This window comes from Amphibalanus amphitrite, unplaced genomic scaffold (assembly GCF_019059575.1).
Source record: "Amphibalanus amphitrite isolate SeventyFive unplaced genomic scaffold, NRLGWU_Aamphi_draft 000526F_arrow, whole genome shotgun sequence".
NCBI classification, from domain to species: Eukaryota; Metazoa; Arthropoda; class Thecostraca; order Balanomorpha; family Balanidae; genus Amphibalanus; species Amphibalanus amphitrite.
This window is the reverse complement of record NW_024882020.1, coordinates 123,353-139,973: the sequence shown is the minus strand read 5'-3', so window position 1 is coordinate 139,973 and position 16,621 is coordinate 123,353. Positions and strand designations below refer to the sequence as shown.

At 60.4% G+C, this 16,621-nt stretch overlaps 1 protein-coding gene across 1 annotated transcript; it reads left to right on the top strand.

Annotated features, from left to right (window-relative positions):
* Nucleotides 1–225: 225 nt before the first annotated feature.
* Nucleotides 226–16,210, top strand: LOC122393256 (homeobox protein cut-like). Its single transcript, XM_043389123.1, has 8 exons — nucleotides 226–493; nucleotides 958–1,118; nucleotides 9,014–9,210; nucleotides 11,105–11,382; nucleotides 11,602–11,963; nucleotides 12,641–12,893; nucleotides 13,119–13,408; nucleotides 14,108–16,210. Exons 1-8 carry the CDS (start codon nucleotides 226–228, stop codon nucleotides 15,287–15,289), a joined length of 2,991 nt encoding a protein of 996 aa, XP_043245058.1. The 3' UTR covers nucleotides 15,290–16,210.
* Nucleotides 16,211–16,621: the final 411 nt, after the last annotated feature.

The window sequence follows — 16,621 nt, the reverse complement described above, 5'->3', positions numbered from 1 at the left end:
CAATAGCGAAGAGTTGGGGCGGCCGCCGGCTCGGCCGGGCTGACACAGTCAGGCCAACAGCTGGGTGTTCTGAATTTCGGCCGCACCAAACGACCTCGGGCCCTGATTGGGGCGAGCTCGCAGGTTAAGCCCGATTAAGTGGACTGGTTGGACGGTGTAATTTATAGTGCAAATAACGGTGATCTGCGACTGTCCTGCGTAGGTGTGTCGTTAATGAGTGATTCCATGGCCTGGGGTATCCTGGAGTGTCAGCGGTCAGTGGGCGGGGTGTCAGCGGTGTCAGAGGTGTCAGCGCCTCGGCTAATCTCTGTCAACACGGCCGAGTGGTTTATACGGTCTGCCGACGAGACCCCGCTGCCAATCGACGCGGGCCGCCGGGAGCTGGCGCGGCGGGCCGCACAAATCAGCATGCTTTACGCCGCGTTTGGTTTGGACGCGCTCTCAAACAGGGGCACGTCGATGGGACCGTCGGTGGTCGTCGGCCTCGACGAGGGTCTAGTCGCGGTACCGGTGTCGGTTGTGCTGGTCCTGTTCCCAGGGAGGGATTGTCGTCGGGTAAGCGCCGACCCCTGGGACCGTGCTCCCACTCACACACAGACAGACATGCACACTAACATGGCAGCACAGATCATTGATCATCACTATCAGCGCGGTGTTGTATTGCGGGGAGCATCATCCCCGGAGCCCGACGTTCGCGACGCTTTTGTTTGGATGACATGCATAAAATATGAGCCGTTTCCGGACAGAGATTATGAATATTTTGTCCGCTAGCCCGAAACGATGGCAGTTTCCATTTCAATATTGAAACGTCCCAATTATAAAACAGAAACGTATCTGCAATATTTATGGTCCCCGTCGCGGGAGGGTTGCGCGTTATGCTGTGTGTTGTGCGGTGTATGATTGTATGACTGTGTCTGTGTGCTCTGGGGCTGATTGTTTTCGCCGCTCTGCTCACAGCCAAGGACTCACGGCCGTCTCTGGTCGGCCGTCCTGAGGAGACCGTGGCCGACGAGCGGATCGCGCACATCCTCACCGAGGCGTCGCAGGCGATGAAGTCTGAGCAGCCGTCCGGATCGGAGGACCGTCCGCCGGCGGAGGCCGCCAGCCCGTCTGCCCAGGTGAGTGACAGTGGAGATATACACACCCGCGCGCCCCTCTGACCCTTACCGCGCCGACTGAACCGGCACCCCTTGGACGAGGCGCGCGGGTCAGGTCGGGTCGCGGTGGTCGCTCACAAATCGCCGCGGCTGTTTTCACCTGCGGTACTCTGTCACCGTCATCGGCCCGCCCGCAGCCGACCGCCGACACCACCTTTATCAAGCGACGATTTACGAATGGGGATTTTCATATTCAATAAAAGCTCGCCCGGACGGGGATTTATTGGAGTTCTAAATCAGCGGATTAGGTGGCGGCTGACGGTGCTATCGGATGCAAATTTATACATTGATTATTGTGACTTGTCCATCGGCGGACGGGCGGCCGTAAAGAGGCGCCGATCAATGGCCGATTTAATAAGTCGGCGGCGGCGCCGGGCCGGGTCGTGTCCGCTGGTAATTAGTACTCTTTGCGGCCATCGACCGCCGCTGCCGCCGCAACTAAAACAAATACCGCGGCTGGACTGTGGCGTTGAGCACGGTCCGGAGTGCCGTTCCAAGGGAGTGAGTTCGGGTGATAGGGTGTGAGCCGTGAGGGCGCTGGGGCCAGCTATCCCGGGGCAATGGACGGGGCACCTGGCTGCCGTGCGACGCGACGCGACGCCGCGCTGGCTCAGACACCGCAATCACTTCCTTCCTGCATGGACAAATTATCGTACTGCATTGCGGCAATGAATTCGGGAATACTCGAGTGATGTTTGTTTAATTCGGGAAGAAAAACAAACGCCGCTGGCGGTGGCTGTACGCGGCTGTGGCCCCTGGGGTCCCCGCTGCCAGGCCGGTCGCCCGGCTCCATTGCTCACGGTTCAAGTACGGTGCCTCGCCGGCATTCCTCTGTCGAATTACGGCCTCAGCTGCTGGTGACCGTCGGTCCAACGGCACTAAATACTCGGCACCGATGGTGTCGCTTGCTGTCCGGGCCCAACTGTGCTTCGACCGGGTCCTCGCGCCTGTGGCTTGGCAGGTCGGTGGGACTACCTGGGGGCCCGATAGAACGCCAGACTGTAGACTTCGTGGCTCTAATACCAGTTTATGCATGATACATAACCAATATCGCATGCAAGACGCACTGCTGTTGGCGCAATGGTGCGAACTGCGAACACATTCACATAGACACATGAGCATGAGGCACATGCAGCCAGCGAGCCAGCCAGCGAGACAGACAGCCGGGACTGAGCCGTTCGCAGCCGAGCAGCGCTGCGCGCGTGGCCGGCGGCCTTTCATCCAGTAGCTGGTGGGGCGACACACAGACATACAAACTGCCGATCGGAGCGGCGACCGGCCGCCTCCATAATTACACCCCTGAATATGTGTAATCAGAACCCATTCAAAACAAATCTATAGAGGGCGCGATCAATGCGCATTCGGAGCGGGTAAAACAAATGACGCGGAAATTAACGCGCCCGGCGCCCCTCGCTGATCAGCGAATGTGTGCGTGACGGCCGCCGATGCGTTGAACTGGGCGACAGCGGCAGTGGCGGCAGCAGAAGTGGCGGGGGCGGGTCACCAGGGTCCCTGGGACGGTCACCAAGTAGCGGTTACGGACGGTGAACAGCTCAGAGGCGGTCTGTATAGGGCTGTTTGTTATGGTCTGTAGCGGTGGGCAGTTCAGTCTGTTTGGGGGTCTGTTTGTGGCGGTGGTCAGCTCAGCCTGTTTGTTACGGTTTGTTTGTGGTAGTGTGTTTGTAGCGAGAGGTCTGTTTGCGGCGCCGCGGTGGCCGCGCGGGGTGGGCCGCCGCCTGACGCGGCCTCTGGCAGTAATTAGACTGGCGGCCAGCGGGCGGCCGGTAAAAACGGCCAATTAACGGCCGATAGTGCACGGCGCTCCGCGGCCCTCGCTCGTAAAGCGATGATTTGCGCACATGTCGACTGACTAGGAGACAACGTCCCTCTGTGCCCGGCGCTGCCTGCCGCGGCCCGGAGGAGCGGGGGCTGCAATGTTGCGACCCTGGGGGAGGGGAGGGGCAGGGGAGGGGTATCAACAGCAGCTGCACACCGGATGGAAGTTGGCGATAAAACAGCCCTACGCGATTCGTTATTGCTGCGTTGCGAGATGGTTTATTCATCGATCAACAGAAAATCATGACCAGATGCCCGCTTTACATGCGCTCAGCTGTGGGCTGGGCTACGTTCGAGTCATGTTGTCTACCCGCTCGTCGTCTGGGGTCAGAGATTCAGACTTCAGAGAGGGAGAGAGCCCGGAGACCGGGAGCGGCTGGGACGGCGCTCGTAGCGATGGACGACATCGGCTCTGCGATCAGACGTGATGGCCGCGTCGCTGATGTGCCCTGTCGGCATGTTTTACCCGACGGACGTCACCTGTCCTCTCTCCTTTCCTCCCCGCTCTACCCGCGGTGTGCCGGCCCGCCGCCGGAATGCGGGCAGAGGAGAGCCGGAGAGAGCGGCGGAGGTGCACAGGAGCCGGCGCACGGCGGGGCTCCGTCCGATCGGCTCCTGCTGATCGGATCGCTGGCCTCTATCGGCTAATATCGGCGACCCGGGGCGCGGCCGGTATCGGTGGCCAAATTTGACGGGCAGCTGCGGCGGCTGTCGATATGCAGCGGTCGGCTCGATGTCGCCGGCCGCACCGGGCTCTCTGGGGTCGGCTCGGTGCCGGGGGCGGCTGCCGGCCGCCGATCACACCTGCCGCGGCAGATAGACGGCCGCCCGCACATGGCACACCTGGACCGGCTGACTACCCATATCGGTACCGACTTCCATCGACCGTCGATTGGCGAACATTAGGTGACCGGCCACTGACAGTAATGGAGGTCGACTCCGATCGCAGTAATGGGGATCAGAGAGCTGATCAGGTGTGCAGGGACGGGAGGGGTGTGTCTGCTTGTGTCCGCATCGGAACAGTGGATGTGTATACCGTTCGTCGATGCGAGCGAGCAGCGCGACTGACGCGTGATGCCAGTTGACCCACTGTGTCGTGGTCTGACTGGATATTTCCGTCATAACGTAGCGTCTTGCAAGGCGTTGTCAGGCGACACTCCCTCACATTATAAGTACTTCCTTCGTTTCCCTCAATTCACATCTCTTCTAATCTCGTAGGAGACGCTCCCTGTGCAGCTGCCCATCTGCCCCGCCCCACCCCCGCCGCCACCCCGCCGCCACCCGGTCCAGCCCGGGCCTTCCAAGAACGTCCGCTCGACACGCTAATGAATTGATTGATTGAGTGATCCGGCCGAGCCGCCGGGTCCGGCCGGCCGGGCGGCCGTCGGCGCTGCACCCTCCGCCCGGCCCGGTCGGTCCGGCGCCGTGCAATGTTGCACAGTGCGTGTGCACGTGGCAGTGACAGCTGGCGATGGACGCCCGACCGGTGCGGGCTGCGGGCGGGGGCGGGGGCGGCCGGCTGCGGGCGGACAGATCAGGGGGGGGGGGGGCGTCACTCATCAATGCTGCCGTCGGACAGCAATGGTGTGAGGAGGATCTGCACGGGCTATCAGTGTGGAGAGTGAGCGGTACTTTCGGACATCTGTTCCTGCCGTTGGGTATCACATGCTTTGTTCCAAATTCAAACTCGGTATCCTAAGCGTGTGACCTTGCGCTTTTCATAGGAGTAGTAGATATATGTAGGTGTATCTGAGTTCGGTGTGGTTTTATAGCGCGGAGAGGCCGAGGGCGGTCTGGCGTGTGCCGCGTCCAGCTCTGTCCGTCCTCCTCACTGAAGGCTCTGGCGTCGGCTGATGCTGACGGAGTGATCGGGGATCGCGCTGGGCCAGTGATCGGTGATCGACACTCGAGTGACGGCTGAGTGAGAGGGCCAGCTGCGGCGGCCGCCGGCGCCGGAGACGCTGTGACCCCGGCGTAGGGCAGACCGGGCGAGAGTGGGCGCTGGGCGAGGGGCGAGGCTGGACACTAGGCAGGGCGGTTCGAGTTGTCGATGGGGTCGATCTGAGCGTGAAACGTGGTGACAATGGCGTCCGGTGTCTGGACGAACAGTGATGAAAAGGCGCGGCGCCTGCAGGCTTGGTCCGATAAACTGGTCTGTGGTCTGTGAGGAGACTGATGGACCCCGGAGGCTTCTCACCGTGTTCCCCAGACCCAGACGGCAGGGAGGGAGGGGGGGAGTGTCCCCCGTGTCGCCGTGTCGCCGTGTCGGCGCACATGTTTGATTGTATTGCGCTTGGCACGCGCGCCCCCACCAGTCATTTGTTGCCATCGCGGCCGGGGCGTGCAAGCGTCATTCACCTCCAAAACAAACACGGCCGCCCAATTGGAATTATATCGGGACGCGCTCGTTAATCAATATGGCGTCTGAGCACTGGTTACCGGCCCTTCTTGGCACAGAGAACATTGCTCGTTATGTGGGTGTCATTCAGGTGGGGGGGGGGTCCGTTGATGGGTCGTGCCGGGGGGGGGGGCGCCGCTGCTCTGATTAGCTGGCTCTGTTAGCCGCCGTCCGATGATGGATCGCCCGGGCAGCCCGTCCTCAAATCCGGCCACATGTTTTTCCGTTCGCCTGGCAGCTGTTTTGACTTTTTGTTACAAGTTTTTAATCCAGAGATGATGTTTGTATCTGCTGGCATGATATATTTCCGGTCGCTGTCATATTCCTTTGGCTAATCGCGTTCCTTGTTGGGGCCTTAGTGCAACATAAAAAGATAATTAATGTTTGTGTAAATATAGATGCGCTAGGTGAATGGGCACCTGGATTGCGGCGGAAAAGTGACGCGTCACGGTCGTTACGGCGTCACGAGTGCAGCAGTCACGTCCGGTGTCGCCGTGACGGGTCCGTGTGTTGAACGTGTGCGTGGGCGGCGGGCGGCACCCTTTACCCCGCCGGCACCGCCCCAGACGGATTGCCCGGTTATTTCGGAGAGAGAGGGGCAGGGCAAGAGCGGTGAGTCAGCGCCCGCTGGCCGACATGTTTGTTGCAAGTGTTGGATGGTCACCAGATGACGGCAATGAGCACCGTTAATGGGCCGTGCACAATGAAGTGTCCCGGTGCAGCGGCGGACCCTCCCCTCCCCTGCGGCCGCTCCCCTTACCCCGGCCCCCGGCCCTCTGTTTCTGCCCCCGGCGCTCTGTCTATCCACCCCGGCACTCTGTCTATCCAGTATCCACTCCGGGTCACTCCACCTATCCACTGCCGGTCTCTCTATCTTTCCACCCAAGCACTCTATCTATCTAGCCCGGGTCTGTGCTATCCATATTCCATGCAGGCCCGCGGTCTACCCATCCAGGCACTCTGAATAGACAGAGTGCCTGGATGGATAGACAGCGGGTCTATCCATCCCGACTCTCTGTCTATCCATCCAGACCCGCTGTCTATCCACCCTGGCCTTATTTCTATCTGCCCATGGTTCTCTTTCTATCCCACCTGAAACCCACTAGGCCTTTGTTCCACCAAAAGCACTGCAACTCTTTCCAAACATAATCGTTTTCGGCCCTACAGTCTTCAACAATTATTGCCGTTCAGATTCAGATTCAGATTCAGATGTATTCGAATAAGGTCCACAATAAACGTGGCTTTTCACTCATTCACGTCTTATGTAGAGCAGAAAGGGAAGCTGGAACACAAGACACTACGGCCATTCTCATTCTTACACATACGCATGCACGCGGGCGCGCGCGAGCGCGACACCAAAACACTGAAGCTCACAACGACATAGCAAATCGCTTCGCTTCAGCCCGAAAAGATGGAATGCCGGGCTCAATGCGCGAGTTATTAATGAGTGACATTCCGCGATAACAGAGTCGCCGCCTGCACCGTTCATACTGACCTAGCTTTTATAGTCCGCATCTTCATCTTTTCTCCGGATATAAGCATATAAGCCCTCGATTGCTTTTCTCAAATCCCTACAGACCTCTGGCCTCCAGTTCTAGTCTATATTGTCACCTGGCGGGTGGCCGCCGCGTGATCCCCGCACAGCTTATCGAGACAAACTACAACCAATTAGCCGGTTTGTCGCCGCTTCGCCTCGCTTGTCGCCCTGTCACTCACACTGTGATCCCGTCCCGATGCATATGCATTCTGAACTACATCGGCTGTCGGCAGAGACCGGTATCGCGCGGGGCTCGGTCCGATCGGACGGAGATCGGACATCGTGGCACGGTGTGCCGGGCGGCCGGTGACACTGAACGGACAAACCGCCGTCGATTGGCAGTGACACTGAACGAACAAACCACTGTCGATGGGCGAGGGGGACAGTGACGGTGACACTGAAATGGCGAACTGCTGTCAATAGGGCAGTGACACCGAACGAACGAACCGCTGTCAGTAGGAGGATGTGGTCCAGCAGCGGACGAGCGCCATCGTGCATCGTGCAGCTGGCGAACCCAGTCATCGTGCACCGTGCGGCTGGCGAACCCAGTCGAGCGGTGTCGATTGCTGCCGCGCTGGTCATTTTCTCCGTCAATGAAGCCTTCTGGGAACACGTCCGTCGGTTTCCGCTGCCGCGGCGCCTGATGTGTGCTCGGTGACCGCAGTTGTGCATTGCTTGTTGTCATGCCACCGCTGAGTCGATATACGGCTAGAAGCGGGAGATCCAGGAACATTAGCGGCATTTATCAGGAGCCCGGTGATGCCACGGTGTGTTGGCGTCACTAGCCGGCCTTTTTTCCGTGTGGTCGGAGACGGGCGTTGTTGGTTATTAGCTGTATGATCAGATGTGACGCGTCAGATGCGCGTTGATGGACTCGGGGCAGTCGTCGATGACTCTGGGAGCTGCGCTGTCCGACCTGCAGAGGACAGCGACGGAACGCGACCGGACTTTGCAGGTCACTCTGTCTTTATCATCGACAGACGTTCAATTAAGTTGACTCGCTCAATTGATATATTGTCTACAAGTGCGCGCTGTGGGCCGGCCGGGCGGTTGGTCAGTGGCCGGGCGGTGGACGGTGGTCGGCGTACGATGCGGAGTGGGGCCTACCAAGCTAGTGCCGTTGGCTCGGATTATAGCTCAGAGGGGGACCGTGTCGTCGACGGTCGGCGGTCGGCCTCCCGTGCACGGTAGCCGCTGCTTCTGCATGTCTCCTGCACTGTAACCGAACGATTAGTTAGTCGGTGACGGCAGTGAGAGGCCCCCGTCGGAGCGCTCACACCGGGTCAGTCGATGCACCGTGCTGGGCCGCTGGGAGGGGCGGGAAGCTTCCTGGGTGTGGCGTGTGACCGCTGTACGACCAGAAGGCGCCGGGCTGAGCTGTTACAGCGTGAAAGGCTCGGCAGAAACGGTTAGTGCCGGATGTGCACGATTATATGGCAGAGTTGCTTCATGCGACCGGCTGGCCCGGGGAGGGGGCGTCATCACAATAGCGGCTCCGCAACACACGGGCAATCGGGCGTTATTTATGGCCAGCCAGTGGTGTTGTGCAAGCTTCCGGTGCCGGGGGCGCTGTGTTGCGCTGGTGGACCAGGTGGGGTCGCCCGACCCGCTGACCGGGCTGTCTCAGCAGCCGCGCTCAGCTGCTGGCGACACTGTCACTCGGGGACGACGAATAGGAATGGTAGACGGCCTTTTCTGATGGCTCCGCTGTTTATCCGTGAGGGGTAGAGGACGCCTTGCCGACCGGCGGCAGGTCTGAAGGTCTTCTACGCTCACCCGACGTGAGCGGTTGTGCGGCGACACAGAGTGCTATTGGCGCCTTCTCGAGACGATCACCCAGCCGGGTTATGCAGATGAGGTGTGGGGCTCATTCAGCAGTGAGCTGATCCTGTGCAGTAATCCCGAGCGCCTTAGCATGTGCCGCGCGGTAGTGGGGCTCGACGCTGTCATTGACCTTACTGATTATCATGGTATAATGCATAACCTGGCTCGAGGTTCAGTGCACCACCAGTCTGTTGTGCCCGTGACTGCTCCCACTATGACTCCGTTTGACTCTCTGTGACCCGTCTGTTTCCTCTGTTGCAGTCCCCGCTGTCGGACTCGCGGGACGCTCTGCAGCGTATGCGGCGGCTGGGCGGACCGGGTCCTGGACCCGGACCCGGGCCGGGTCCAGAGGAGGGGACACAGGAGAAGATCGCCCGCCTGTACCAGGAGCACCTGGCCAAGATGATGGGACAGCGGCCCGACATGCCGCCCGGCTTCAGTCTCGACCATTACCAGCGGTACGTCTACCTCCTCCCCCGCGCGACCGATAATCTCCGACCGACCGCGCCCGGTGCGGTGACCCAGCTATGCACAGAGACCGTGGGAGCCCGGACCACCCGGCGGACCACCCCGCTGGCCGGACCATGGTCCGCGGTGATCGGTATTCAGTTCGGTCGCTATCGCCGGCACCGATCGTGTTCACTCGCCATGGTGCCATTCATTGTGTGCTCTCGATGTCGGCTGACCGGGACACGGTAGGTCGGACCACGCCCCTGTCACGAGAATCGCCCCGCGCACGATGGACGGCGTCGGGCTACCGACCTGGCCGCAGTGCGCTCAGAGTTAAATATGCGGCCGGGCCGCGCCGGCAGCCGGGTGCGACAGGCAGCCTGCAGCGCCGATGTTTGGATAGGGTTCGGTTACGCGGCCAATGCCAATCGCCCCTTGCTGGTGAGGCACGGCACCCGGCCGCTGATACGGGACATCATTCACCAGTGGTGTCGGGTGCCTCCCAGCGGATAGCGGATCGTCCACGGGCTGACACCAATAGAGACGCACCAACGGCGCGCCGATTCCCGACCGGATTACGAGTGGATTTCGAGGTGATTTATTCGGATCGGGTTAAAAACGCTTGCTTTGGTTAGGTAGGCTTAATATTTCTGCGTCAGAGAGTTTGATAAAAAAATCACCACGCTCGGAAGTCTAAGGAGCTTGGTTTGATCCTTCGAAAGCCGCTGGTGACCTGTACAAATGCGAACGTTGACCCTTAGAATCCTCGCATGCCATTTCTAGTTTCCTGAACTTCTGTACCTCTCGGTTCCACCGGCTCATGCGGTGGACAGATCGGTTCGGCGCTTCCGGCTCAGTTGGGCAGCAGTGCGACTGTGCTGTGTCGCCCGATGTCACCCGGTGTCACCCGATGTCGCCTCGTGTCGCCGTCGATGGCACCTGTCCTGCCCGTGCTGCCAAATGTCGCCGGCCGAAATAGCGCCCGTTTCGCGTCACATGGAACGAGCCGGTGACCGTCCGATGGTCGGCGACAGTCAGACGGCGCGATGGTTGGATGATGGTTGGATGATGGTTGGATGATGGTCGAGCAGGGACCAGGCGACGGTCGGGGTCGAGCAGTTGGGTGGCACTGACTGTGAGACGCCGTTAATCATCAAAAGCGAAACTGGGCTGCCAATGGGCTGTTTGCATCTTTTATTTGATTTTTTTTAGTAATCACACAGGCAAAAAATGGGACGGTGCCCTTACGGTTGCCCGGGTCCCGTTCTAAAAGCAACAAGTGTTCTATAATGTCAAAATTCACTCAAAATTCGAATTACTGGTTGTAAGTGTGAGATGCAGCGTTGATGCGTACAGCGCAGTGAGTGAGGAGGGAGGGAGCGGCGGCCGGTAGCCAGCCAAGGCGGCGGTCTGCGCGGCCGGGAGCTAACCGACAGTGTCGCCTCGCCTCGGCCGCGGTCTGGCGTCTGTCACCGCCCGGCGCGTTCGTAGAAGTGACACATCCACCGTCGATCTGTGGCCACCGCCGGGCCGTAAAGAAGCGAGCTCTTGTTGCCGGGCTCGTCCGTCAGACGGAGATGGCTAAAGGAGGGGACATCTGGACGGGCGAGAGAGACGCGTCGGTGGGCGGGAGGTCAATGTGCGTGGGATAGGGAGGGGGCGAGTGGGTGGGTAGAGTGATAGTGACACACCTGACACGCATGACACATATCTGGCACGCCTAACACTAGCTGACATCTGACGCACCTGACACACCTGACACATCTAACACATCTCTCATACCTGACACACCTGACATCTGACACTCCTGACACACCTGACACGCCTGACATCTGACACTCCTGACACACCTGACACGCCTGACATCTGACACACCTGACACGCCTGACTCCGTTTCCACAGACTCCGTAACCCGGAGGAGCTGCGGAGCGCCATGGACTTCTACAACCAGGAGCTGGTGCGGCACATGCAGCACCTGCAGCAGGCGCAGCAGCAGCACCAGCAGACCCAGCAGCCGCTGCCGGCCGTTAGCGGCGCTGGACCAGCTGCAGCGGCAGCTGGACAGCAGGAGAGGCCACCGACCCGCGGCGGTCGGCCCGACAGTCCGGCGGACGGGGGTGACGAGAAGGGCAGCTCGGCGTTCAGCCAGGTCCGGCCGCCCTCGACCGAGGCGCACAAAGGTACGGCGGCCGTGAAAGGGTAGTCTCAATTATTGGTTACCTAGGGTGTATGATGTGAAAGTCACAGGAAATATTGAGAAGATGGTGATGCTATTCGACACTGCTTATTTTTGTAATACATATTTGTTGATGCTACGTTTTCCAATGGTAAACATCTTTGTAGAAACGTCTTTCATGAATGCCGGATTATTTTATTAACACCTTCCCGTCTGCCCTCAGCGACTGCCGTGTCCAGTCCGGGCTCTCTGCCGCCCACGTCGGGCGGGGGCGGCGGCGGGGGCGGCTCGGCGGTCGGCCCGGGTCCCGGCCCGCTGTCCGGCCTCCACCCGGCCGGCTTCTTCATGCACTCAGCGGCGGCGGCGGCGGCTGCTGCCGCGGCCTCCACAGCTCCCGACGAGCTGGTTACAGCAGCCAGCCCGCTGCAGCGCATGGCCAGCATCACCAACTCGCTGATGAACAACGCTGCGCTGCCGCCGCTGCAGCCACACCCGCCGCGACCCATGAAGGCCGTCCTGCCGCCCATCACCCAGCAGCAGTTCGACCAGTTCAGCAACCTCAACACGGAGGAGGTGGTCAGGAGGGTACGTGATGCCGCACGCGCTCCACCAACCCTTCTACATTCCTCTTTGTGTTTTGCTCTCAAAATCAACCTGGTCACCGACATCCGTGCGCCCGATCTTTCCTTTCCCTAAGCGCCCACCCCTTCTAGTCCGTCGGGCGCCCAGTTCTCGTTCCGCCGCGCCGCGTCTCGTCATCCGCAGATCCCTAGCGCCGAGTGACTGGCCGTTTGACGTGACACAGCGCCAGTGTAGGCAGACATTTGGACCGGCGACCGTGAGTAATTAATGCGGCCGGCGCCGGCGCAGTGACTGTGAGGGCCGCGCTGCAGCGGCGCGGCTCCATTGACGCCGCGTACTGCACCGATTAATGGCCGGAATTTGTCATCGCACGGCCGGGGGACGCTTTGTTTGGACAGCCGGCCGGCCGCTGGTGACCTCAACCTTCGGTGACCGGCGCCGCCGCCGGCTGTGGTTTATGGTAGTGTCGCCGCCGCGCCAGTATTGCCGTCAGGCGGTGTCGGCGCCGCTTAAGTGACTCGCCGGTCCATCGTGTGGGGGGAGGGGGGGGCGAATCAGTGCGGTGGTGACTCATTGAGATAAACCCTAGAACTTCCATACGCGACCCCTGGCAACCGGCACCTCCCCGCCGGCCGCCCGAGCCCCACTCTGACCTCCTCTCCCGTTCCCCCGGCCCGCAGATCAAGGAGCACCTCAGCCAGTACTCCATCTCTCAGCGTCTGTTCGGCGAGTCGGTGCTAGGCCTGTCTCAGGGCTCCGTATCCGACCTGCTGGCGCGCCCCAAGCCCTGGCACATGCTCACCCAGAAGGGGCGCGAGCCCTTCATTAGGATGAAAATGTTCCTGGATGACGAGAACGCCGTGCACAAGCTGGTGGCCAGTCAGTACAAAATAGCGCCCGAGAAACTGATGCGCACCGGCTGCTACAATGGAGGTAAACGGCCCGGTGGGTGTCGCTCGCAGACGAGTCGACCTGGTCGACTCGCTGTTCGAGATGAGCTCTTCTTCTTTGTGGAGTTTATGCGCTGCATGGAATTCCATTTACCATTCACTGGATTCATTCTTTTTCAATTTTCATAGTTGTGTATTTGAGGATTTTTTATCACGCCTGTGTCGTATACTTTTCCTTACACTCCCTGTGCCCTCCGCTCGTGCCCAGGCTTCCCCAAGATGCCGCTGAAGCTGCCGGACATGCCCAAGTCTCTCGAGTCGCCGCTGCCGCCGGCTGTCTCGCTGGCCGCCGGAGGTTTCCCCGGCCTGCCGCCGGCGGCGCTAGCGTCGCGACTGCCCGGCATGGACCCTCTGATGAAGTTTGGTCTGCGGATGCCCACCGCCGGCCAGCTACCTATGTCTGTGTATGAGACAGCGGCCATCACTCCAGAGCTGGATACACAGTACATCACCACCAAGATCAAGGAGGTGCTGCTGGCCAACAACATCGGACAAAAGGTACGACAGGAAGATACGTTGAAGCATAGACCTTTGTATACCTCGGTATACAGAGGTCTGTGGTTGAAGGGAAAGAGTCTTTATACAGGCAGAGTAGCTGACTGATCAGCTGTGTTTTACCTGTGGGCTGTGTGTCGTGTTCCAATGCGCTGCTATCCAGCCCCTGTGAGCCGCTGATCCTAGCTCGGCGCTGACGTATGTTAGATCACTATGCGGCGCCTGGGGGTTTACACGTCTGTGTCACTCGGTGCCGGTGTAACCCGGGCTGGTCCACCGGCTGATCCCGGTCCGACTGAGGGGGGCGGCGCCTGCGGGATCATCCCATTAGGGCGGCCCGCCGCGCTGCCGGTCCGCCTCTCTCAGTCCAACGCCCGGTAACGCCACTGGGCAGCCGGAGTGATACGGATTTGGCCGTTTTTGGCGTGATGTGGCGGTACGGAGTACGCGCGACTGGGCAGCGAGCCGTGGTCTCTGGTTGGAGAGAGTGGTCAGGGTGGGGAGAGGGGGAGGGGTGGGGAGGATCGGGTAGCCGGTTGACGACATGCGCTGTCGGACGATGCGACTTTGTGGTCTTTGTAAGACAATTTCACAGTTCGCTGCTTTTTCCTGTGAAGTCACTGATAGCTCATCTTATGAAGAATGCAGTACAGCCATGTTCACCGTCTGACGTGTGTATGTGTGTCTGCTCTCTGGTTTCAGCTGTTCGGAGAGACGGTGCTGGGCCTGTCGCAGGGTTCGGTCAGTGAACTGCTCTCCAAGCCCAAACCATGGCACCTGCTCAGCATCAAGGGCCGCGAGCCGTTCATCCGAATGAAGATGTGGCTGGAGGACACGCCGCGGAACCTGGACAAGCTGCAGCGTATCAAGAGCGACCGCAAAGAGAGCTCCAAGCGGCGCCGCTCGCAGATGGAGACCGCTAGTGAGAGCAACGACAGCTCGGACGTCTACTCCACCATGTCCAACAGCCCCAACGCCAAGAAGTCGCGCGTTCTCTTCTCTGACGAGCAGAAGGAAGCGCTGAAGCTGGCGTTCGCCATGGACCCGTACCCCAACATGACGTCCGTGGAGTTTCTGTGCCAGGAGCTCAACCTGACCCACCGCACCATCACTAACTGGTTCCACAATCACCGGATGCGGCTGAAACAGCAGACGGGGGCTGCCGGAGAGCCGGCGCCCTACCTGGCTGCGGGCGCGCGCGATGGCCAACAGCTGGACCCGCTCCAGTTCCGACTGCTGCTGAACCGGCGTCTGCAGGAGCTGCACCGAGAGAAGGCGGTGGCGGCCGGCGGTGGAGGTCCCCTGCCGGGCCCGCTGCCGTTCGCCGGGCTGACCGGTCCATTGCCCTTCCCCTTCCTCGACGGCCGGCTGTCCGGTGAGCCCATGAGCGGTCTCGATCTGAGCATGAAGTCCGACAACGACTTCGACAACCAGAGTGACGACGCGTCCAACATGTCCGGCGGCTCGAGTCCGCCGCCGGCCGGCTCGCCAGAGGGTGACGATGACGATGAGGAGGGCGGTGAGCGACGTCAGGCGGCGCCGGCGGGCCGCAGCTCGCGGCGCAAACCGGCCGCGCCGCAGTGGGTGAACCCGCAGTGGGCGGCCGAGCCGCGCCGGACGCCCCAGCCGCAGCAGCTCATCAATGGCGTCTGTGTGATGCAGACCGAGCTGGAGGGCGGCGAGGCGGGCGCCGAGCCCGCCCAGCCGCTGGTCAGGGTCGAGCCCGAGAGCGCGCCCGAACCCGACCCCGAACTGAAGCGGGAGCCGGACGAGGCCGAACGAGAGGAGGACGGCCCGGAGCCCGAACAGGAACCGGAGCCGGAGCCGGAGCCGGTGAAGGGGGAGCCGACCGACGCCGAGCCGGACTCGTCAGAAGCCGAGTAGCCGGCGCACGTGCAATGTCCAGTCGTGGCGCTTCTCGTACACACTATCCAGTCAGCCAAGTTCAGATGCCAAGTGATACGTCAGTTCGACTCTAAACCGGCCCTCGGGGCGCCACAGAGTGGCGTCTGGCCGCCGTTGCCGCCGACGGCCCACTCGCGTTGTGTTCTCATCCCATATTTTTGTATGTGTGCCGCCGCCGCCGCCGCGCGGCCGGCGTCCCGGTGGCGGTGGCGGTGGCGGTGGCGGCCGTTTTTATGTAGTCCGAGAGAGGGCCGAGCGACTGGCCGGGCTGAGCGGCCCGCTCGCGCTAGTCGGCCGACAAAAGACAGAGAGGTGGCGCGCTCGGTACGCGCGCTGCAGGACGTTGTTCGTGTTGTCTGTTCTCCCCTCACGTTGTTATTGCCGAGTGGTGTTCCGGCCGCTGCCTTACTGCGCTCGGCGGGGTCGACCGGTGTCCGGCGGCCGCGCCGTGCCGCCGGCCGCCGGTCGGCCCCGCCTCACAATGATCTCCGCAGCACGGCGACGCCCCCTGCCCCCCCCCCCCTACCGTCTCCCCCGGGAGACGGGCACCCCTCCCCGCGCCCCGCCCTCGGGTGTGTTGTCGTGCCCGCCCTGCCGGCGAGGCGTCCACTCATTTTGATATACTTGTAGCGCCTAGGTGGTCGCACGCGCGGCCCGCATCGGACCTGCCGCGCGCGGACCTGTCTGTAAGTCTGTCTGCGCGCCGCGCCGGCGCGTGTGTGTGCATGTTGCAATTATGTGTGGCCGTCTCGGCCTTTGCGTGTTACGGTTAATTGAGCCCCTGTTGCAATGTCCCAGGACAAATGCGTTGACCAGTGTATATCTGTAAGATACTTTACGGACAGTGTGATCAGTACAGAAGCTGTAAGCTTATCTACAAAATAAACTCTTGCTCTCGAATGGGTAGTCTGGTTTGTATTCCTCATCAAACCTTTTCCATCATTCTTATTCGTTGTATAAACTTAGCCGCGGAACGCACATTTTAGTGTTAGCATCTAATTATCCGTTTTTGGTAGACTCTTCTCAGCAATAAAAACCACAGAAATAATTTTATACTGCCTTATTACCTACATGCTTATTTCCTTTTCATAGCCCCTGATGGCGCACGAAAGCTTTGGACAAAACGAAGTGACAGGCAAGATTACTTTACGGTGACAGGGTCGGGTTCTCATTGACATCAATTTACATCATTCAAGTTCAACATTGTGGAATGACAGTTTGACGTTTGTGAAAAGCGATAATGTGAACACATATATATTGCACAATATATGTGCAATATATGTGCAATATATATGTGTTCACATTATCGCT